The following is a 25,584-nucleotide window of genomic DNA, read 5'->3' on the forward strand; positions in this document are numbered from 1 at the left end:
CATATAATGGCCATTCTACTTTGAAAACATTGCATTTTGATTATCAAGAACTTGTTTTGTATTTCTAACTCACAAGGCCCCAGTCCCAGCTTCTAGAACTTTCCTACTACTTTCTTGTGTCAGAAAACTGTGTTTAAGTAGCCATTAAGATTACTGGGCAGGAAGCCCAAGGACTGTGGCTGGATATACACTGTGCCAAAACTGAGAGTTCACATGGGGAGCAACAATGCAAACAAGAAAAAAAAAAAAGCATTGTTATCATGTATCCAGCTGGATGCCTTGATGCCATTTTTAATGGAGAGTATCAATTTCCAAATATTTAACATGTCTCATTTTATAGGATTCACAACCTCTTCATATATGAGTCTCAAAAATGATCGTCATTTCTATTTCACACACCATAGCTCAAAGAAGTTAACTAAATTATTGCATTAGTTACTTAACAATGGAAACAGAGCTTACACTCAGATCATTTGATTTCTAACTAAGTGGTCTTAGACATGGCAGAATCTCTTGTACCTGGAAATCATGGCTGTCAATGTCTCAACCCCTCAGCATGGGAAACCTATTCCTCACACTAACAAATCTGCAAGCCAAAATCAGTTTAGTATCTGCCTTTCCAGAAGAAATGACCTCTGACACTGAATCATTTAGAAGAATAGCTCCTAAAGGAAGCTGATTACTGCATTCATAAAAATGGCTATTCAGATTGTCCATAATCACCTACTAGTTCAAGTAATTTGCACATTCAACATTTGAGTTTCTGTCCTATACAAGAACCTAGTCAGATGAATTTTGTTGTGCATTTTCTGTGGTGGTGATAATATCTGGAAATTTTCTCATGAGGTTCCTGGTACATTAATAATTCTAATTAAATAGGAGACACTTGAATCAATTATATAAACACAATATATTTGTAATCAGATGGATCTTGATTGGAATCTTAGCTATGAGTTGATATATAACCTTGAGTATATCATAGGACTTTGTGTTGCTCTTCCCTCATCTCTTTTTAGAGACGGTAGATCACTTTGTAAACTGTCATTAGCACAGAGTTTATGTATAAAGAATACCTAGTACAGGACAAAAAACACAGTAGCTGCTCTCTAGATTATAGCTTATAATTATGATGATTGGAGCTTTCATTAAGCTTAATCTGAATTGCCACCAGCCTTCCATAGAGTTCAGATATTGACCTCCGGTTTGAACTGTCTTTGAAGATGTTGGCTGGTCATTGCACTGGAGCACGAGAAGTTTCAAGGCCTTGTTTCTGACACACTGTCCCAGACACGAAGCTGTATATTTCCAGTGGTATAGATGATTGCTGGTAATAATGTTGATTGGATTCTAATCAGAAAACAAAGAAATGTCATCTATTCCTTGTTGGTTGTATCTCAAAACCTGAGCATAATTCCTTTGTATTTCACCAGAACAGTTTAGCATTGTCTGACACTACCATTTCCCCCTGCCTTCCCTTATTAGCCATGCAGCCTGAACAGGCTACTTCAATGGCTATGCATTAAACAAACTGTCAGGTATTACAAACAGAATGTACCTATATCAGAAAAACAAGTGTTTTTCGTTGTTGGTGTGTGCACAAGTATTGTTGGTGTCTGAGTATTAAGCAGCTCTGAGTACTATTAATTAGTATTTCAGCCTAACGGTAATGTCCCCCTTTTACCTTTTTGTTAGTTTTCTGGTATTGGAGAGTGGGGGAAGCATCTGTACAGAGAATTTCTTTGATACCTGCACAGTTTAATACTTTCCCCTCCATGCATCTTCAGAGTCACACATTTCACCAGAAGATCAAAACTTATTAACCATTTTTTCCTGTCTACTACATCACAGCATAGATGCTCAGGGTTCAAATTGCCAGGACTCTTCGACCATATGAACCTTAAATATGCTCTCATTAAGCCCATCTTCTTGACTTCTATAAGGAGGAGTCTAGCCAATGGATTCTTCTATACCAAATGTTTCCAGAAGAGAAATGCTCTGAAGTTTGAGGCTCCAGCAAATCTGTTCATTTGTCAATACAATGAAGAGAGAAGCACAGGCCTGGGAACTAGGATTACTGCCAAGAGTGGTGCTATGGGGGACTCTAGAAGAATTTAGGACTGGGAGACTTGAGATCTAAAATAAAATGAAAATGGAAGGGAGTGAGTGTGTAGGTGAGTGGGTGGAGAGCATTCTGATAGAGAAGACCTCACACTTGAGCTCATAAAGAAGAAAAAGCAAATGAGCCACATAATCTCTGAGCTATAACCATCATGAAATCACTCAGGAATGGAGGTGAAAACTAAAACATGGGTTCCAGTTTCAGTTCAACCTTGACTGCATGACCTTGGGCAAGTCACATAACTGTCCCAATCTTCAGATTCCGTGTTGATAAAATAAATGGCATACTGCCTTGTTTTATATAGAAAAAGCCTCTTTATGACTTAGAGTCATGAGTATCAAATGAGGTCAATTCACAGATGCTTGCTCTAATAGTCTTAATTATAATTCTGAAATTGTATGAGAAAAATAAAGGAGGTACTAGTAGGGTTGAGCTGTGGGGTAATGCTTTAAAATTTTTAACTATGCAAAGATTTGGAAAGTTCTGGGAAAATTTGGTTATATATGTTCTAGATATGTGTTATTACAGATGCAACTTTTTGGAGGCTTCTTCCTGAACTTAAGAGAAGCCACTTGGAAGGAATCAAATTCCCATTCTATAAAAATTGAATAAAAAATATTGAGGCCCCATACTTATTCATCTAATGTTTTTCAAGTGCCCAATCAAATACTCAGCACTGAGTATTATATATGTTTTAGGGGGCAAAGAAGAATAGGAAGCTAAGCTTGAAGTCTTGTAGAGGAGAAAGATGTGTCCATTTATAAATCATAATATTTTGAACTGAGGTCTTTAGTCTGCTAAATATACTCCACTCCAGGTTCCTTGAAAAGGTAAAGAATCATGATGGGTCCATGTTCTTGAATAATATAGAAAATGCTTCACAGACGAGGTAGTTTTGGAAAACAAATTGAAACATAAGTTAGTGTTACATCATAAGCAAAGGCATCCGCCTGAGCAGAGGCGTGGAAAAACATGAGGCATTCGACAAGTTGTAAGTTTTAAAGAAGGACTGGGACCTAAATTATCAGAAGGCAGGTGACAAGAAATTAACCTAGTCAGGCAAGCCATACAGAGGCTATTTCTGTATAAAAATAACAGCTTATGAATAGCAGGAGGATATAAAATTAGGAGGGGTAAAGTTAAATAGCAATTTTTCCTATTTAATTAAAGAAATTTTAAAAATGGGGTACAAGATTCATGGAGGAAAAAAAAGCCTAAAGGGGGCTGCAGAGAAAGCAATGTGTGTTAACTACCTCTCATAATTTACAGATATGTAAGATTATCCCTTTCCCAGGGTTGTGGCATGGCTAACATCAGATTACAACTAGAAGACAGCTTTGTAAAGTGAGAAGTCCTGTCCACGTAGGAGAACTGGCAATTAAAGTGAATCTTGCCAAAGGTGTAATGATCAAGAATGTGGGCTTGGGAAATCAGTCTGCTAGATACAACTAAATGACCTTGAACATATTCCTAGGCTTCTCTGTAACTCATTTTCACTGATGCACAGGGTGGGGATAATAACTGTGCCTATTTTATTCCTTGTGAAGATGAAATTAGTAACAGAAGTAAGGGGCTCAGAAAAGAGTCAACTTGTTATAAGTAGTGTTAGGCTGTGACTCTCTTCTAAGCATCAGCACCCTTTCTGGTGCCATCATAATCTCATTAAAGAGCTCAGTGAAAGAGAATGAATACAGCCCCACCATTCAGACTTTTCTTCTTTACTACCCGTTCCTAAATAGCTATCAGTGATGGTGTTTAAGGCTCCTGGCTGGCTGTGCGAGGGCCAAATTTTCAGCACAGCAGGGGCCCAGGGGCCCATAATTGAGCCCACCAATGCCAATCTGACTTTGCTTCTTCCCCTTCTACTCCAGGCTTCCGCAACTTGCATGTGGATGACCAGATGGCGGTCATTCAGTATTCCTGGATGGGACTGATGGTATTTGCCATGGGTTGGCGGTCCTTCACTAATGTCAACTCCAGGATGCTCTACTTTGCACCTGACTTGGTTTTCAATGAGTAAGTACTCTTGTAATCAGCCTTTGGTCCCTTTGCTCTCGCTGGGGACTTCTGTCAGTCACTATTTGTTGAGCAATTGCTTTCATGCCAGACTATGCTCTCTACTTCCTAAAACTGTCTCACTGAGTTCTCATGATAATCTGATCTGTTTTTATAGATAGTCATGTCTTTTAGGATGTGGGAGTTTATATGTACCAAAATGAAATTGACATTGGCCCTAACATTTTCTTTTTCTTAAGAGATTTAATTCATATCTGTCTTCCTACCTGCTATATTTATCTTTCATGAATTTGGCCAAGGGCTCAGATTTTGGAATCACATTCTCTCCTAAGGTCTTACTTAGTTCAGCTATTATCCATGACTTGATCTTTGGATAAGACTCCTTAATGTCTCTGACTTTCAGGTTCCTGAAATTTTCAGTTTTCTCATAGAGCAGCAAACACGTTAAATGAGAATTGATAGATGTGGTCTTTCTGGCCTACGATGAAGAAAATAATTTTTAAAATGAAGACTTAAAATAATCACTTAGTCCAAGAATAGTGATTCAAAGAATCCTAGCATTCAAACAACAGAGGCAGGGGAATCATGAGTTCAAGATTAAGTTTGCATTTCTAGGCCATTCAAAGCCAGCCACTCACCTAGGCTGCAGAGTAACATCTTCTTTCTCTGGGTGAGAAAGAAAGAGAAAGGAAAAAGGAAAGGAAAGGTTGGGAGAGGGACGGGAGAGAACTAAAAGGCAAGGTAAGTGGATAGACTAGGGATCCCATTCTCATTTTCCTTTCCCCTTTCTTGTTAGTGTTCTCATATTCTCCAGTGGCACTGTGACTAGAGCTGACCAGAATAACTGTCCCAAGAACCTTGAGCTTGGTTCATTACAGGGAATCCTTTCAGTGAGGACAGGAATTATACTCCTTCTCCCTTTGGGCCTTTAAATAAAATCCACAGGCCTGTGGTTCCTTTAAAGCATAGCAGTGCCATGAAAGGCAGAGTAAGTGTCCTCAACTGCTCTCTTTCAACCTAGCCAGCCCTGGTAGTCAGAAGCTAAGAATAGCCTGTAGGATTTTGGTTTCCAGACCTTCTAAGAGTTACCCATGATGCCATCTTCTGGGGGCAGACTTTGTAAAGCCCTATAACTGTTCATTGCCTTCCACTGAGACCCTGCTATTCTGCATTGAATCAACTCTTCAAGCACTAGCTCCACCTTCTGCAGAACCCTGAAACCTTTAGAGTTCACCATGATCAATTTCTAAATATCAATTTCCCTCTCCCTCCACATATGCCTGTGGCACCCTGCCTCAGCTTTGTAATTAGGTCTTGTTCATCTCATGAGAAGATACCATAGAACTGCTGATGGCATCAGGCTTAGATCTATCAATCCACAAAGGTCCTAAGACAAGGCTTCCTTCCATTTGTAGGAATCCATTGCGTTACAACCATTACAGTCCCTACAAATATCTAGGCCTATATTTCTCAACATATGTAACTGTTGACATTTTGGAATGATGTTTTCATTGTGCAAAGTGTTATGCAGTTTTGCCCTTAGTATTCCTTATACTTGCTTGATAAGTAAGATTTCAGTCATTTTGACAGAAAAATGCCCCACTACATTTCTACTGTCCACTGGAAAGGCTGTACTCTCCAGTTGAGAATCATTAATTGCTGTGAACTGAGGCCCAGAGAGACAGAGATGGGGACTTAAAGTTCGGAAAACCCATGTGCTGCTCTATGGAATAACCAAAGCCATATTCTCAGTAAAGTTCTCTTCATTCTTCCCCCCCTTTGTGGAAATCCTGTGTTGCAATGGGCTTAAATTCTAGCTCTATAAACATGGAGAATTGGCTGCAGTTTGCTGAGTCATATAGCTCTCACCATAGAATGCTATAACAATGAATAACATAGCACCACCTTCCTTACACAGCATTAACTACACACTTTCCATACACCAGACACTATGTTCAGTGTTTTCCAATCTTTATTTTCCCTTTTATCTACACTTCTACCAATGCCTCCTTCTGCTCGCTCATTGAAGCCCAATACTACCCATTATTTTCACCCTACTGTCCGTTCCCTTTCCTCCCTTTAATTATCTCCCAATTCTCTCCCCCTGCTTCTTGTTTATTTCCTCTTTGAATTCCTTTCATTACTTATTCCTCTTTTCTCCCATCCATTCCCTATCATTTCTGTCTCAGGGGCCTGAAGCAATATTCTAGGAATCTTTTATGCCAGGACCATGATTTCAAATACTACAGTGTTGACATCAACAGAGGCTTGCAAATACAATGGAGACAGAAGCCGAGCCTGGCTCCAGGGGCAGCAGAACTTACTCAGATGTCCTCTAGGGTAAAAGAGCTTAGAGCAGCATTGTTCTGCTCAATTGACTTGTGATACCATCTAAACACTTCCCTTGTCCAGTTGGATTTCAGCCTGGATTGAATAATTCACCACCTGCTACCTTCTCTCCTTCTCCAGGGCAGCCAAGGTCTCTATGAGATAGGTTGCAGAGCTTCTGCCCAGGCAATGACAAGCCTGCTCTTAGCATGTGCCCAGGCTCTGGGAACTAGGATATCAAAACATGGCCTTTATAGTCCATATGGGAGGTCTTTGTCCTCATCACTTAGGCAGTTAAGCTGGTGTCAAATTCCTCTTCCTTTCTTCACATGCTAGAAATGAACTCTCCTCTCTCTCCCCACTGTCTCTCTATGTCTGTCTCTCTGACTCTGTCACCATCTCTCTGTGTCTGTCTCTCTGACTCTGTCTCCATCTCTCTGTCTCTCTGCCTCTGTCTCTGTCTGCCTCTCTCTCTCTGTGTGTGTGTGTGTGTGTGTGTGTGTGTGTGTGTGTGTGTGTGTGTGTGTGAGAGAGAGAGAGAGAGAGAGAGAGAGAGTGTTCTGAACTTAAAGGCCTATTAGTTGTCTTTTTTAGAGGCTTGCCATAGCCAGACATGGAACAGAGAGGTTGCCTCCACCCTGAAGTTGTCTGAGCCTTGGCCACTTCTCTATATAATTTATAGGTGATAATGTGATAATCTGTTCACAACTCACTATAAGAAAGCAGATCACAGATGTTAACAACTCCCAAACTGCGGTAAGGAACAGCCAGTCTATGAGGGAGTGGGCTCCCCTCTGCAGAGGACATCAAAGATAGACATTGCAAAACACCCCTAGCACATTTAGAAGCACTGGAACTCATTGTGAAAGGCCAATGTGCAGTGTGTATCTATTCCTAGGTGTTTTTAAAGAAATGATTAAATTTCTATTACAGGAAATGGCAGGCAGGGGTGTTGACAAGATAAACACCTGTGGCTACTTGCAAATCCTGGTTTTCTTACATGGAAGAGGAGCTTGCCTGAGATGTCGCCTTGAGAAATCCTGAAATGGGCTGCCTAGGTGGCTGCTTCTGGCTCTGGCCTTAGCTGTGATCTTAGCTCTGTAGTCAGGGAGACCATGTGCCTGGCCCATTGTGTTCATTTGCTTATGCTTTCCTGTCCCTGACTCAGGAAACAGAAAGGAAATACAGACCTGGAAATTCCATGTGCTAAACCATATCCTGACTAGGGAAGATGAGTCCGTATCAGGGTATCACAAGTTTTGGGCACAGGGGGAACTATAGTCACTATAGTCTAACCAGGACAAATAGCCAGATTTTTTTTTTCTTAGAGAATCTAGAGTGGGAGGGACAACAAGAAACATTTCGTGTGAGCTGGTGGGAAGCCTCCCCTCCTTTTTCCTCTTCATCTGTGTGTCTCTTGCTTAGGTACCGCATGCACAAGTCTCGGATGTACAGCCAGTGTGTGAGGATGAGGCACCTGTCTCAAGAGTTTGGATGGCTCCAAATAACCCCCCAGGAATTCCTGTGCATGAAAGCACTGCTGCTCTTCAGCATTAGTGAGTGCTTGGGGTTACAGAGGAGAGCACTTAGGAGCACAGAAGCTCCAGGGGACCCCTATTTCCCACTAAAATGTTAGGGAGAACACAGCTCCTGGACATTCCCCTTCTCTCTCCCTCCCTCCACCTTCCATGTCCCCTCAGTATCCTTTCTCCTTACAAAGACCAATTTCCTGTGTAGATATCAGTTTCATTGGTAGGATTCAGCCTCTACCAGTTTCTCCATTCTCATTCCTTCACTGAAATGAGGCCTTTTAAGGAGGTTAGAGTAGACCTCTAAAATTTTCTGGGGTGGCCTCTACTGTAGAAATAGGCATGAGATACCTTGCATTCCTCACAGAGGAGTACAGTAGGAAGGATCACCTCCCAGAGTACATTTCCTCTTCTAACAACCAAAGGAGGCTGATTTAAGAAACTAACACAGGGCTTGCTTGGCAGCCAAGGAAGCTTTCTTTAATACTTCCTCTAAGCAGAGTGGAATGGGGAGAATGGAGGCATTTAGTATTTGATAAGCCAGGTTTTTGAGTGTCTAAGTTACAGTTGGATGGAGGGGGGAAAAGTTGTTTGGGACCTGAGAAATGGGTACAAGGAAAAACCAGTTAAAAACAAAAACAAAAAAACAAAAACCTTAGTCAATTTTCCCTAACTCCCTCCATGTTAGGAGTAGAAAGTCCTTCATTCTGAATTCCCCAGACACACAGACTTCAACTGAGAAAAAGCCCAATAAATGGTGCCTTCTGTGTGGGGGTGGGAGATCAAGTTTGTGGTCAGAAAACTTGGTGCTTTTACTAATGTTCCTTCATGGGCATGCTGCCTCTTCCCATTCTTTCTTCATCCCACATCAGTTCCAGTGGATGGGCTGAAAAATCAAAAATTCTTTGATGAACTTCGAATGAACTACATCAAGGAACTCGATCGCATCATTGCATGCAAAAGAAAGAATCCCACATCCTGCTCAAGGCGCTTCTACCAGCTCACCAAGCTCCTGGATTCTGTGCAGCCTGTAAGTGAACTACACAGAGTTCTTTATCAGGGAGAGCAGCTTGATAGAGCCCAGTGATAATAATAAGCTCTTCTAGGGTCTGGCACCACCTGTTGGGAGGTGCTTCCATTTGCCTCTGGCTTTGAGTATGGTCCAAAAAGAAAATGCAATGGAGAAGAAAGGAACACAGGTCACAGTGTCCCAGCTGGATGTTGTGAAAGGGGTGGAGGAGTTGAGTACAGAGAAGCTGGGTTGCAGGGAAGAAGCTTAAGGCAGATGAGTTCCCCACACAGACAAAACAGGCCTAGATATTTTTCCTTCTCTTTTTCTTGAGACCTGCGAGTGTGCGTGTGCTTGTCTGTGTAGAAGGGATATAGAGGGAGAATGGGAAGGAGGGAGGTGGAAAGACAGAGAAAGAAAGAATGTGTGTGTATATAATGGAGGGAAGAAAACAGCAACACTGTCGTAAGTCAGAGGACTTGAAGTGGTGTGAATGATCTCTACGAGCCCACAGTGCCTCCATGAGGATTATTTCTCAAAACGCACAAATAAATAGATACACACACACACACACACACACACACACACACACACACACACACACACACCGGGCAGGATCAAGGATAAACAAAGGGGAAAATTCGAAGGGTATGAGAATTCTAAGGTGGGAGAAGAGCTGGGCAAGAGCCATGTTTTTATTAAGCCAAGTTTATTCTATCTCTCCCTCTTCCTACAGATTGCAAGAGAGCTGCATCAGTTCACTTTTGACCTGCTAATCAAGTCCCATATGGTGAGCGTGGACTTTCCTGAAATGATGGCAGAGATCATCTCTGTGCAAGTGCCCAAGATCCTTTCTGGGAAAGTCAAGCCCATCTATTTCCACACACAGTGAAGATTTGGAAACCCTAATACCCAAAACCCACCTTGTTCCCTTTCCAGATGTCTTCTGCCTGTTATATAACTCTGCACTACTTCTCTGCAGTGCCTTGGGGGAAATTCCTCTACTGATGTACAGTCTGTCGTGAACAGGTTCCTCAGTTCTATTTCCTGGGCTTCTCCTTCTTTTTTTTTCTTCTTCCCTCCCTCTTTCACCCTCCCATGGCACATTTTGAATCTGCTGCGTATTGTGGCTCCTGCCTTTGTTTTGATTTCTGTTGTATTTCTTTGAATCTGTGATGATCCTCTTGTGGCCCAGTGTCAATTGTGCTTGTTTATAGCACTGTGCTGTGTGCCAACCAAGCAAATGTTTACTCACCTTATGCCATGGCAAATTTAGAGAGCTATAAGTATCTGGAGAAGAAACAAACAGAGAGAATAAAAAGCAAAAACAAAACCAAAAAATAAAAAAAACACAAACAAAAAACAAAACCAACAAACAAAACATGCTAGGTTTGTTTCTTCGTGGTATACAAATAAACACATAGGATTCCCAAAGAAGCCGACAGTGACTAGAAGAAAGTAAAAAATTACAAATCCACGAGGAGTCACTGTTTTTGTTCATCCTGTTTCTCTGTGGGAAACTTCAGTTGTTGTTAATGGCTATTGCCATTAAAGAGCAGGTTGACCCCAAAGCTTTACTGATAGGGTAGAGAGAAAAGAGGACAAGGAGGGCAGATGGATAACCATTACCTCCCCACAGCCTTTGTCCCTGAGTCCTAGAGTGCTCAGTTGCAGTGTAGTTCCTTGTACTGAAATGTGCTTCTTGTTTGAAAACTTGTCTGCATGTGAATGCCTCTTCCTTCCAATCCTTTTCTCTCTTAACCTCTGCTTCCACCCTCAATTGACTTTCAATAGCTTTTCTCAGAGCTTTGTACTATATGCTCTCTTTAGCCAAAACTTGGCCACTTTCACTGAAGTTATGTCAGTGAGAAGAAAGTGGAAAGGTCTGACTCTTTGGAAGGCTCTATTCAGATTTATGTTCATATTTCCATGTGTGAGCCATAGCGGAGCTTTGTGACTGGAGTCAGAGGAAAAGGAAGTGATGGCTTAGCCATTCTCCCATTAGAGATAGTGAATGATGATGCCATAGTGCAATCATCCTTTCCTCTGCTTTTAAAGGACCTAGAGACCCCATGCAGCCACATTCTCCCTGCACAAGTCTTCAGTGTTCAGTGGCCCTGAACTTCACCAAAATGCATTTAAGCCAAGGTGGTAAAGCTTGTACACTTCTTTGGACGTGTTTGTAGACACTGCTAAGATCTCCCTCTCACCACCACCACAAAGGCTAGCAGGCCAGCAGCCACAGCATCTATGTTTAGATGTTAATAGCATAAAAGACATCTCACTCAATGTCTTTCATCAACAGTAAATTTCTGGAGCCCTTAGAAAAATTGGAAAGAAAGCATCAAAGGGACCAGACAAAATGGGCATCTTGCCCTTGTCCTCCAGAGACAATATATTCCTCCCAAGTGGAGAAATGTCAATTTCCTCCTCAGAACAATTAAAGGGGCTACCCAGACCATGGTGGAAGAGAAAACTAAGTAACCCAGCTGAGAAAAATGAAGACACTAGAACCAGAAAGCACAGGACTTTTTCCTTTCCATCCAGCATACCCATTGGCAGAAATAATGGAAGGAAAAGAGAAGGCCAGAAGAAAATACAGACTGCTGAAGTCTTCAGAGGCAAAGTCTAAAGCCAGATGAATACCATCTGGCTAGATGGGCATCAGTTTGCTCATCCTCCTCTATTGCCATTGCTGGGCTGACTTTGGCCAAAGTTACTTCGAATCTCCACCATAGTTGTCCCCTCTCAGTCAGAGGGTGCAGGACCACTGAAACATTCTATCCACCGTGACTCTCATTGGACAGATCTGGCCGGTGTGGCTACAAATAGACTGCACCCATAAACTCAGGGCAAGCCCTGGGTCACTGGTTTCATGTAGTCTGTTGACAGCCTTCTTTACTGTGGACTCTGTTCCTCAACCTTGAGTGCAGGAGGAATGCACATCTACTTTTGCCTTTGTATCATTCCTCCTCACTCAGCTCTTCACCTCCCTGCAGACCTTAAGAAATCAGGGGCCAGCTGCCAAGCTGACTCTTTTGGTTGGTACTATGTTAACTGAAAAGGTGATTTCCGAAGGACAGGTTTTCTTCCCTGATTTCTTTGTTGCTATTAATAGCAAAAACAAACTTGCAAAACAACTTCTTTAACAAGGAAGGGAGGATATATACAATGGGTGATATGGTAATCCAACCCTGCTTGACAAAAACTGAAGCTGACAGGTTACATTTAAAAACAAAACAAAACAAAACGGGACAGTTTCTGATTTGCTTTGTGACAACACCATCTGGCTTATGTACAGGAGCTCTCTTAGCTGTTCCTTAAACAGAAAAAAAATCATTACTCCTTTTAGTTAAATTTGGTTACATTTTAATAGTTTCTTTACATCTATTCTGAAGCAATTTTTGTCTTCTGTGGTACATGGATTTTATTATAACATTCTAATATTTGTCTTTGTAAATACTAGAGACTCTTTGATCCATTTCTCTAGGAAGTTTTTCATCTTATGGAGTTCTGAATCATGACTTTTATCTTTATGAATGTATATGCTTTTTACTTGCAAAAGCCAAAAAGAGTGAAACAGCAGTGCAATTAAAGCAACACCAACTAAACTCCAAATTTCCAAGTGACAATATTAGAGAAAAACAGCATACACATGGCTTTATGCCTACTGCTTCTGCGGTGGGGTTTGGGTGCGCAATGGAAACTGTAGCTTGGCTGTGTTCTCCCACACAAGTGAAGAAGAGATTGGTTTTTGCTTTTTTGGATTTTGTGTTTCTTTTCTGTTTTGTTTTGTTTTGTTTTGTTTTGCTTTGCTTTCTTTGGCCATCAATGTTCCAACTAATATGATTGGCGGAGCACGTGCTCTGCTCAGTAGAGTGAATGTTGCTGGTGCACTATGCTCACCTGTGAACGGCTGGCCATTTCTCCATTCATATGGTTAAGATGGAAGATGAGGATCACTTACCAGAGAAGTCAAGGTGATCATCTCCAAAGAGGTTTACAGTGCTTGGTAGGAATGGAAAATGAGGACAAGAAAAAGAGGAGAACCATGGAGAAGGCCCAACTGGGCAGGACAGCAGCCAGCTGCCAAAGTCACGAACTCTGGGATTCAAGAAGAGTCGTGTAGTGCTTTCAACTCTCATCCGCAGGCAGCTCACTGTGTGTGGACTCTGAGCTGACACGGGAGTTGGCTTCTTTGTTCCATAGATTTTCTATGCCACAGGCAATATTATTGTTCTTGGAAAGTTCATTATTTTTTTAAATTACCTTACTCTCAGAAAGGGATTTTTTTGAAGGATTCTGTCATATATCTTTGGAAAACAGAAAATCAGTAATATGTATATTTTTATGTATGTTCACTGGCACTAAAAAAAAAAAAAAAAAGAAAAGAAAAAAAAGAGAAAAAAAAAAGCTTCACTCTGTCCTTTGGGTAGTTGCTGAGGTTAATTGTCCAGGTTGAGAAATGTGCTTCTGCTAACATCCTTCTCTGTCCACACTCTATTTCTAAGTACATATAGGCATATATAGGAAGATATATTCAACACACTTTAAGAAAAAAGTATGTCCACCATCCACATGATAACCACAATGATACTCCACAAATTACATGACTTTAAGCTTCAAGCAACTTCTAACTGATTCATTCATTTATAGCCTTGCCCTCTTCTTTCCCTTAAATTTGGCCCAGCACAAAGACCCAAGCCACCCTTATACCTCCCTAAGACTTAAGCCAGCACCAGACTTCAGAAGGTTTTCTGAAGACAACTGACTTGCTATCCCTGCATGACCCTAGCATGGTCCTGCAAACACAAGAGACTAATTATAATTCTCCTCCACTAATTGCCTGGGTCACAGGTCATTGGGCCAAGGCCATGATTCTTATGCTTACGAACCACTAATGCTAACCTACTAGATTAAATCCTGAACTGAAAGTTAAAAGAAGCCATTTAGCATGTGAAACTTCTTGGAGTAAGAAGTTTCTGTCCCGGCTGCCTTTGCAAACAGGTTTGCTTTCACCACTTATCTCCTTGAAAATCTTTGAAGGCCTTTTTTTTTTAAGTAGAAAAGGAGATGAAAGCATTATATTATGTAACCAAAGATTATATTGTATCTAAGATACCAAATTTTTTAAGGGCAGGGAAGGAGCAAGCATTAGTGCCTCTTTGGTAAATTATCCAAAGACAGACTGAAGGACTTTTCTGATGATTGACTTAGAAGACTTTGTGGGGAGGGGTTGTCTCACAATATACATATTTAGAAGTGTTGAGAATAATTTGGGGGGAAATGGGATTATAGTGTCCTTCACTAACTGATTTTATAAGCAGAACTAGCTTTCCTTTTTTTTTTTTTTAAAGTAGTTACAAAGCAAATTCTTAAAGCTCCATCTTTGCATGGTTAGAAATGGAGCTGGTCTTGGCCACTGTGTTTACTAGTGCCCATGTTAGCTTATTTGAAGATGTGAAGCCCTTGATAAGAAGGGGTACATTTAAAGGATTAGATTTTTGCACTAGAAGGAGGGCAGGCAGAAACCCTCATTTCTGCCCAGTTTGGACAGCACAAAAAGTTCTCTGCAGTTTAAGGCAGAAAGTTGAAATATATTGTAAATGAGTATTTGTATCCATGTTTCAAAACTGAATTCTATATATAGATGTAATGTGTTCTGATAGCTTTACCTTTCTCTGCACCTTTATATTTGGTTCCAGGTCATATCTGATGCCATGTACTTGTAAGAGAGGTTGCAGTTACATTTTTGGATGCTCTCTCAGAATGGATAAGACACCTGGATTGATCAGATAACTGAGATCTCTTCCCTTCTTGGGCCTGGTGTTGAGGCCTTGCAAAGGGGTGGAAGAGGAAAGGGTAGGGTACATGATGTATTGCACTTTACTAGCTTAAGACGGATGAATGTGGAAAGGGTGGTGAAATTTCATTGAAAATGCCTAGGAATTGCAATAGGGAGAAATCCAGATGTGGGGCCAGGTGCCCACCCAAAGGACTGGCCAGCAGCCTCTTCATGGGATCTGAGGCATTGGGAAAAGGAAGGCTATTTCCTTGGTTTTCACCATCCTTGTTAGAGAAGGGCAGTTGCCTGGTCTTGGGAACCTGGAGCAAACGCTCCTTCTGTCACATCAATTCTTTCCCCTGCAATTGAGGTGCTCTTGCTACTGGGTGTCCGTGTGCTCTAATTCTGGTTCTGGATATGTTCTGTAAAGATTTTGATAATTGCTAATGTATTTTTCTCTGTTAAAAATTTGTTAGTGTGTTAGAAGTCATATCTCTGTAGGTACAGATCCTTTGCTACCCATGAGTAGAGGGATTTTTTTTCTTCAATTAAGAGTTTGACCCTGGGGTCTGTTGCCCAGAGCCCATCCAGAAAAAAAAATCCACATTTGTCACAATTTTTCTGAAATTTCAGTCAAGGTAACAGATCGCTGGGAGTTCTCTTTACCCCCCCAAAAAAGCAGATAATTGAATTTAGCAGGTGGTGTTTTAGAGCAAAAAACAAAACAGCCTTTGACCCAGCTTTAATATGACCCAATTTAATCTGGCCAGGAAGCAGGTAATGTGTATTAATTGGCTTCCAATCCTGGTTGAGTGTAGCAAGGTTCTACTTTGTTTCCTAGTTCCTTTTGTTACATGGCCTTTCACAGAAAGGATTGACTGGGTTTGCAGTATATCTTATGGCCTTAGCACCTATTGCTAACTGTCCTGAAGGGAATTGCCTATGGGGTTGTCCTATAAGCCACTTCTATCATTAAAAGCAGCCACCAATGGAATCTCCCAGGTTTGAAAAAAAAAAAAAAAAACAGATGGTCCTTTACCATTCATTGACACACATCCCTGCTTTCCTGTAGACAGATTGACTGGACATTGATTAGGGAATACATGGCAAATGACATGCTTACACTACCCTGGAGATTAATTTGGCAGTAGGAGGGAATAGACAATGTAACCAAGAATGTAATGTAATTCTTATAGAGATAAGAATTAAATCTGGATGTGGAGAGAGCAAAGAGAGAAAGCATTCAATTTTTTTTTCAAAAGAAACCAATTTATTTTGCTTGAAACTTCTTTCGCTGGGGCTTCAGTTCTCACAGCGGCTCTTGGTCTCCACTGGGCAGCAGGACCAGCCCCAAGCGCTAGTGTTCTGTTCTCTTTTTGTAATCTTGGAATCTTTTGTTGCTCTAAATACAATTAAAAATGGCAGAAACTTGTTTGTTGGAATACATGTGTGACTCTTGGTTTGTCTCTGCGTCTGGCTTTAGAAATGTCATCCATTGTGTAAAATACTGGCTTGTTGGTCTGCCAGCTAAAACTTGGCCACAGCCCCTGTTGTGACTGCAGGCTCAAGTTATTGTTAACAAAGAGCCCCAAGAAAAGCTGCTAATGTCCTCTTATCACCATTGTTAATTTGTTAAAACATAAAACAATCTAAAATTTCAGATGAATGTCATCAGAGTTCTTTTCATTAGCTCTTTTTATTGGCTGTCTTTATTGGAGTCAAGAATTGGTATCATGCCCAGTGGCCTTTTATGCTACTTTGATTTTCATATATTTTTAAAACTCTTAGCCAGTGGTTATAAATTTGCCCTGTCTTAACCTTAACATAGGTTGACCCGAGACCACCAAAATAACAGAGCATCTGTGTTAGAAAGCACAGATGAACACCAACAGCTCAGCTCAACCTTTTGTGAAAAGCCCCAAGCTTGTCAGCTAGGGAAAATCTGTAGAAAGCTCACTTACTCACACTCACATACTGCTTCCTATAAGTATATGATGTATCACTGTTTGGTTTGAACCAAGCCACAGACAAAGGGAGAACACATTTTCAACCTCACTTGTGCTGTGGGCCATAGTGTCTTCAACCACTCAGGTATAAGCTGAGCCGAAATTCTTTTGGAGTTCTTCAGTTCAAGTAAGATCACTTCCTGTTGCATCCCAGGATGCATGTGATATCCCAAACAGAATTGTTGACTTTTGAGCTGTTATTGATCACTCAATGAGGAACTATAGGTGCCTTAAGCAGCACAAAGAATGTTCTCTATGCTTCAAATTCTCATGTGTGACAACAGTTGTTACAAGCCCTCCATTCTGGTTTGGGTTGGGGATTTGATGAAAACATGTGTCACACAGCTGGTGGGCTATTTGTTTTGGCTCTGCTCCCTATTAAAATTCCAGAACCCCTGATAGAGATCCCACATTGAGCCATTTTTTAACATTTTCCATCTCAAAGTACATGAATTTCTCCAATGTTTCCTGATATCAGTGTAAGAACAAGAAGAGAGGAATACCAATTATTCTTAGGATGTATATCTGTGTGTCTACAATGAAGAAGAGGACTATGTATATGATTGTAGGCTACATGAGACCAAGCTTGTCTCCAAAATAGGCCACTGACTACTATTACTAACTTCCCTCCTTTGTATTGACAACAAATGACCTATATAACAGCTTTGCACTACTTGATTTTATTTACCACTCAGTTACTGACAAGCTTGCTAGCAGCTACCAGAGGTTTTTCCGGAAGTAGCAACACCAAGTTCCAAGACAAGGCACCTAATAGACTTGAAAGAGTCTGCAGACAGAAGTCCTGTACATGATTCACTAATGGTCATATAATTAATATATAGCTATGATCCAGGCCTATTCATTTAATGTATCATAATGAAAAATTCCCAACCCTTTTCTGGATCTTAATTGATTCATCAGTAAAGTAAATGTCTGTTAGAAGGCATTTTGATCTTCTCTAGTCCAAAACCTATAGTGATTGCAAACATAAATAGGAAAAATGTTTTTCCTATTGATGACTAAAGATAAAAAGGAAAAGGACTTTCATTATCCCTGGAACACAAGCTTGGAAATAGTATACCCATGGTTTGTAATCAACAGATATTCAGAGTCCAAATGGTAGGAGGAAATGTCAAGTAACAACAAATACCATTGACCTCTTTATGGATGGGAAAGGACACAAGATGAAATCATATATTTATCATAAAAATTATCACATACATGGCAGAGATAAGTAGCAGGTAAAAAAGCCCTAGTTATGCATCATGGTTTCAGCAAGTTGATGGTCTATTACAGGGCCTAGATTAGACCAGTCTGGAATTGTAATCTATAGCACCTATCCCACAACTTTCCCACATCCTTCCCCCCTCCCCAAATTAACATTTAGTTTAGAATTTCTAACTTTAGGGCTAGAAGGATTCTTAGGCATGCCATATTCCAAATTTTTACTTTACATAGGAAATCTGAGCTGAAATATTTAATTATATTATGGTCTATGTCCTGTAACACCAGGCCACCCTTAGAATCCAATTTATACTCCATATGTGGGAAGTATTTCAAAGTGGTGGGACATCCAAAAACATTTACCATGCCCCTAAATGTTTATTTAAAGCCTGAAAAGTGAGGTACTCAACTTCTTGATATATGGTTCTTACATATGCAAACAAAGACTCTCTACCTCAATAACTGAACCTGTTTTGCCTTCTGCCCACTCTGGGTGACTTTTTTCATGACTACTGTAAAGAAAGGAGATAAAAAGATGAGACATTTGATGAGCACTTACAGGGATTGTAAGAACAAGTGAGAGAGGCGTGGGTATGAGAATGGTTCTCTAAGATAACAGGCAGATAGAGATGGCCAAGTCACCCTCCCACACTTTAGCCCATAACTTCTCATCTTCCTTCAATGGATTAACTGAAAAAAATTAATCTGGGTGAGTTGATCTAACTGCTAACCAGTAAGGTTCCATGAAGAACAGGCTGATTTAAAACAGACTATGTGAACATTCCTTCACATCTCCCCACATCATTGCCTCACATCTCAAACCAGAAAAACAGGCCATCAGAAGAGATAGACTCTGTGACAACATATATAACTGATAAGTTATCAATCACATGCATACCCAAAGTATGAAAAACATTTTGATGTGCCAAATTCAATTAATTATGGAAGAGATTCTTATTGACTACAAATACTTCAGAAACCTTCAAAAGCACATTATCCAATGTTCCCCTTATCCATTGACTTTCAGTTGTTAAGAAACATTTATACAACCATTTTGTTTTGTTCCCAAGAACAAGAAAGTCTTGGTTCTACTCTCATGAAGATCTTGGTCTATTGAGAGACAAAGATACAGATCATTGTATCACTGGGTTCTGTCTTTGACATGGAGAAACAGTGACTTCCCAGTCTAGAGGTAAGGTCAAAAAGACTTCCCAAAGAAATAACGGCCACAACTCAAATTGGATAAAGATGAGTGTGGGAGTGGAGAAAGGGATCCTTCCTAAGGTGAGAGTTGGCAAGCTTGTAAGGGAAACAAGAAGTACTCGAGATTGTAGGTCAAACCTGAATAAGAAAATGACAGTAAGTGATGTAAGTACAGAAAAGAATCACACAGACCTAGAAAAGGGCCTCATAAAAGAGTGTGGCTTTCATCTCATTAATAACAAGGATTCTTAGTACTTGCTAGCATTTTAGTTCCCAGAGCACAGTCAGATAATTGACCTAATTTAAACATCCTAACATGGTAAGTATGCAGGGAGGTGAATCAACCAATTAGCAGAGAGGCAAACTGAGGACTATGAATGTGATTTTCCCAAAGGTTGCTACAGGTTGACATTCTTAAGTCTAAACCAAAAAACCTCCATCTCCTGATTTCCAGTATCATCATTCTCACATTATTCCAATTTAACAAACATTGGTGTGCTCATATTGAAGTATCTCTGTGATGATGATAGCTTGTGTTGCCTGCTACCCCATTTTTACTTGCCATGGTCTTACTAGTGTGATGTTGACACCAAGCTCCCAAAGAGTAAAAAAGAAACCCCCAGAGAACAGGATAGTAACATCAACTTCTTAGTTAGTAAAGGCAGTGGGAAGTCAGCTAAACTGGTGTTCAGTTGACTGTGAGAGCTTATTTCCTCATCTAAAGAGGAAATCAGAGAATTCTAGAGAAATGAGATCTTTCCAACTTTCTAGATATGGTAATATCTGACTGTGTCCTTGAATAGTCAGCTAGAACTTCCCAGGAGAAGAAGGCAGTTAGGTAAACAGTGAGTACAGAGAAAGGGTGGGTGTGGCTTCTTCCTTGGGAAAAATGCAAAGCAAACAGGAACAGAGAATCAGTTTAGAGCTGAATCTGGGGTAGCACTCATTGTGAAAATCTTCATTTTTAAGAATTAGAATTTTGTCTGTAGATCACCCATTCTCAGGTGCCGTGTGTGAAACATTGGCATACTCTCGAGAACCACTAGGACTGGATGTGTATCTAACACATCCCTCACCAAACTGCTTCCTCTCCCTTCTCTCCTGTTTAAAAACTTAACTCTAAGCACAAATGAGACCAATAGCCTTGAGAGGAATAGTCTAGGCCTACCATCATATTTTTAAAGAAAATTATCTATAAACTTCAATATTTAAAATATCAACAAATATCTTGCCACAACTCATAACTAAATTCAGGACACCATTTGAAATAACTAAGAATCTTAAATAAAGCTCTTACCTGATAGACATCAAGCTAAAACTTGTACAACAATCTAATAGATTGTGAAGCAGAGACTGATTAAAGAATAGAATTGAAAAAAATAATAACAAAGGCAACAATAATAAAAAAATATCTGGAAGTATTACTGCTAAGTTCCTTCCATTACGTATGTTGTAAAGCTCTCTATACTAACGTGTGTTGTGTTAATCCTCTTGTCTTTATACATCAAGTAGTGTTACATGCTTATATAGATAAGTAATCAAAGATTTTTCCAGCATAGACTAAGATTACTTCTAAACAATACAACCTTACCTCAAACTCAAGAAAGTGAATTGCCAAAGCCTGTTGTCTTGATCACTGTATCCTTCTTTTTTTGTTGTTTTTTTAATTAGGTATTTTCCTCGTTTACATTTCCAATGCTATCCCAAAAGTCCCCCATACCCACCCCCTCTCCCCTAAAAGGCTGGTTGGTTTCTTTCTTCGATTGCTTTACAAACAGACTCAAGGAACTCCAAAACATGCAGCAGCACTATAGAACAGGAGTGAAGGCATCTATATCATAATGGAATTGTCTTCTTACTCAACTACTTTGAAAGTGTCAGTTACATCTGGCATATATGAAGTTAAAATTTCCACATAGAATTATCATACAACTATGTGAACCAAGGCTATTGCTTCCCATTCTTGTCTAGTTAAGAGTATTGTGGTGGTTGAGCAGTTCATTTGACATTCAAATATAACCTATGAACATATTTGTCTGTTAAGGAAGCCAGAGCAAATAAGGCATTTGGGGTTTATCAGCTTCTGTTAATAACTAGCAAGTAAGTTTATAGCTCTTGTACCTTTGGGGAGTCACTATGTCCCATATGTAGAACAAAGACACTAAAGACTGCCTGGCTTATTTCTTTCGGCTATACCATCCTTTCTTAGACTGTGAAAGAAAGTGGCTAAAACCAAAATTTTATCAATCTTCAGTTCTCCCCTTTTTATTATACTTTTTTCTTATGCTTGTGTTCAGCACTTTGTATCCTAGCACTTTTTCTACTGCAAATGGCTAACTATCAGCTTTGCTTCCACTCCTCCAGTAATCTGCTACTCATTTTCCCACAACAGGCTTTATCCCATAGCATACTATCCTGCTTGTCACACATGTCGATGTGTCAATCATGGTGACAAAGTGTTTTTGTCAATGTTTCTTAGGCCATTCTACAGGTCAACTATATTGATGTGAGCCAAAGATACAAACAAATAAATGTTCAATATAGATATAATTGGTCAATTTTAGGTGCTCTGAGGTATTGGAGGATATAGACTTTAAAAACCAGAATACAGGCACTGTCAATGGTACAGCATTATTTTTGGGATAAGGCCAAAGGTTTTCTTTTGGGAATGGGAAAATTCTTTTCAGTAGTCTTTGTTCAGGTAGGTCTCTCATACTAAATGCTCTTCTATATTTCTGCTAGCAAATCCTTACTAGCCACTAATGACAAAGCAAGATTTAGGAATATATACATACATATGTGTGTGTGTGTGTGTGTGTGTGTGTGTGTGTGTGTGTGTGTGTATGGTTTCTACAATTTGGAATGAACATTTCTCTTTTAGACTTTGAATCTTCCATTTCTAAGCCTAAACCTCTATATGGGTTTGCAGTTATTTTTACTAGCAACACAATTCCTCCTTTACAATATTGATATCATTATGTCACATAGAACTCACAGAAACCATATAAGAAAATCAGATTAGGAATTACTAATAACCATAGAGAAATTAACTGAAATGTGAAATTAAATATAAAAGTGGCATTTTAAAAGTAAGGGCGGTAAGGCAGGAGTTGGTGGATTGGGAAGCACCCTCATAGAAGCAGGGGGAGGGGAGATGAGGGAGGGGATGATGCAGAGGGGAAACCAGAAAGGGGATAACATTTGAAATGCAAATAAATAAAATAACCAATAAAAATGCAACAAAAATAAAAGTCATTGTCAGAGTAATATGTTAGTAAAGAAGTCAAAGAAACCAAAAATGAAGTGAAGTCAAAAATCTTAAGTAGCAAGCATTGCAGCAGAACTTTGCCTTTAGAATTTTATCAGATCTTGGAAGAGAATAAATTTCTATTTTGGTGACCACTGGAAATGGAGGTAAGGGTAAGAAAGCTGAGAACCAGAGTCCATCTGGACGCCATCTCTATGATGCCTGCATGCCTAATAAAGCTGCCCAGGAGAGAGCAGAGTTACCTCCCAGGAAATGCTGCTCCTCACATCCAGGAACGACCTGGAGAATCAGAAGAGGCCATGATGGCATGCAGCAGTGCAGAGAAACTGATAGGAAAGGACTCACTGCTTTCCTTTCCTCTACATCCTGACCTCAGGACCACTGGGGCTTCAGACACCAAGCCTCACATTTGGATTTGGGATCTGCAAACTTCACCTTTCAACTCAGCCAGCTGTACCAGAAACTTATTCCATAAGCACTCTCTTTTTTTATTTATATTACTTCATTTCCAATATTGTATATAACTCATGATGGTTTTTCTATTGTTTGTATATTGGACAATTATGCTTCTTTCCCCTCCCAGCTTATAAAGCATTCTATAGTAGCTTATAATATATACTCCACTATTACTCATCTGTCTTTTTTTTATTCATCTCACCTTTGTCTCCTCCTCTTTGAACCAACTGGATATACCCTTCCATAGCTCTAACTATCTTTAAAATCTAATTATATTAACACGATTTCAATTTTCTGCCACTTTACCCACCTGTTTATTTTCCATTTGTTTGTTTTTTTTCTTTTACTTTCATGGTATTCTTCCTGTCACTACTTCTGTCCCTCCAAAACTAAAATCTGAATATACTCCATATAAATCTTATTTGTTTATCATCAAGCAATTATTAAATTGGAAGGGGCTACTCCTAACAGTGGGATCATATGGCATCTGTGTTGTACTAATATTAAGTAGCAGTGGTTGATCTCACAAATGACATCCGACTCAGGGGATAGTGTAAATTCTATACCAAGTGTCTGGAGCTCCAGAACAGCACATTCAACATACTCACCTCCAAATCTTACATGAACACTGAAAATACTTCTATTGCAAGAATATACCGGAGAAAATGTAATCCAAGCAAAGAAATAACAACAAATATATAAATTCTAGTGCAACAATTTTCGCAGGATGAAAAACCAATTCAACTCCTCCAAAAATTATTTATCCTATAGTAACAGCATTTATTGAGAGTTAAGTTACATGAAATTCCAGATAACCCATAATGATTGTATGTATAATGAAATCAAAGAAGAACATAAGCTCCTACTTGAGAACACAAACAGCTGATTGAAATAAGGAAGGGGTTGCAAGACATAAAAATGGAATTAAAGAAAAATAAATACGAAAGGAAAGACTGAAATGCTGGAGCTGAAATACATACTAAATCAAATTAAAATTTCTGTGGAAGTCTCACAAATAAATGGATAAGAGGGGGAACATATATCTGAGCTTGAAAAAAAGAGAGAGAGAGAGACTGGAGCAATCCAACAAGGACAAAGGTAAATTAATAAGAAGATATCAGTGGGAACTCCTGAATGTACCTAACACCCCAAAGGTAAAATGATTATACAAATAGTAGGATGGAGGTGAAGAATATAGTACTAAAGGCATAGAAAACATTTTTAAAAGAAGCATAACATATCATTTCCCAGAATTAGAGAAAGACATATCAATCCAGATATAAGAGATGTGAGGGACACCAAATAGATAAGGCAAGGAAACAAACCTTCCTCATCATATTAAAATTAGAATATTAAATATACAGAATGTGTATTTCCAAGACAGAATCACTAAGTTAGGTACAAGGGCAGGGCATTGAGAACAGCAGAGCCAGCACATTCAGACTTGGAAGTTCTGAAAGATATCAACTGACAACCCAGACTACTAAACCACCAAAGCTATCTGTCATAAATTGGAAATTTTTTCATAATAAAAATTAACTAAATGAATTGAAGGCCATATATATATATATATATATATATATATATATATATATATATATATATATATATACTCTTCAGAATGAATAGAAACATGAATCCTTCTATGTGGCCTCAGAAAAAAATAAGTCACACTATAGTAATAGTTCATTAAGTGAGGAAAAGAAAACACTTCCAAATCAACAGGATGGTAGGGATCAATACACACTCTTCAATAACTCAGAATACTAATGATCTGAATTCCTCCAATCAAAATACATAGACTACTGGACAGAATAAAAAGCAATCGCCATCTATTTTCTACATATTGACACTAGCAGCTGACAGGAGAGCATGGACAGGGAAATTTCTTAAGATCCCACCCCTCGATGAAGAGTTACAGGTTATCAGTGGCATCTAAGAAAGGGAGATGACACCATTGCATACACTAGCAAGTGTTGGCTGAAAGGACCCTGATATAGCTGTCTCTTGTGAGACTAGGCCGGGACCTAGCAAACACATAAGTGGATGCTCACAGTCAGCTATTGGATGGTTCACAGGGCCCCCAATGGAGGAGCTAGAGAAAGTATCCAAGGAGCTAAAGGAATCTGCAACCCTGTAGGTGCAACAACATTATGAACTAACCAGTACCCTGGAGCTCTTGACTCTATCTGTATATGTATCAAAAGATGGCCTAGTCGGCCATCACTGGAAAGAGAGGCCCATTGGACACGCAAACTTTATATGCCCCAGTACAGGGGAATTCCAGGGCCAAAAAATGGGAGTGGGTGGGTAGGGAAGTGGGGGGGGAGGGTATGGGGGACTTTTGGGATAGCATTGAAAATGTAATTGAGGAAAATACGTAATAATAAAAAATATTAAAAACAAAAAAAGAAAGGGAGAATCAAGTTTTCAAGGTAGGAACTCCCTTATAGGTCAGCCCTAACTCATATACATACAAACAAAACTAAACAGACTTAGAAAAATATAGACTTTTAATGGATGTATATGATATATATATATATATACACATATATATATATTATTTTTATATATAAGCATACATATACACACATATATGTATGTTTTATATCTGTTTTTCTGTTTCTCCCTGTCTCTGGCC

The 25,584-nt window shown here is 39.5% G+C and overlaps 1 protein-coding gene across 1 annotated transcript in view; it reads left to right on the forward strand.

Annotated features, from left to right (window-relative positions):
• Positions 1 to 16,231, forward strand: part of Ar (androgen receptor) — a 174,462-nt gene extending 158,231 nt beyond the window's left edge. Inside the window, exons 5-8 of the mRNA NM_013476.4 lie at positions 3,991 to 4,135; positions 7,889 to 8,019; positions 8,865 to 9,022; positions 9,738 to 16,231. Coding sequence (NP_038504.1) covers positions 3,991 to 4,135; positions 7,889 to 8,019; positions 8,865 to 9,022; positions 9,738 to 9,893 — 590 coding nt within the window. The 3' untranslated portion in view covers positions 9,894 to 16,231. The remainder of the gene's footprint in view (positions 1 to 3,990; positions 4,136 to 7,888; positions 8,020 to 8,864; positions 9,023 to 9,737) is intronic.
• Positions 16,232 to 25,584: the final 9,353 nt, after the last annotated feature.

The sequence above is a fragment of the Mus musculus genome, chromosome X, assembly GCF_000001635.26.
Source record: "Mus musculus strain C57BL/6J chromosome X, GRCm38.p6 C57BL/6J".
Classification (NCBI taxonomy): domain Eukaryota; kingdom Metazoa; phylum Chordata; class Mammalia; order Rodentia; family Muridae; genus Mus; species Mus musculus.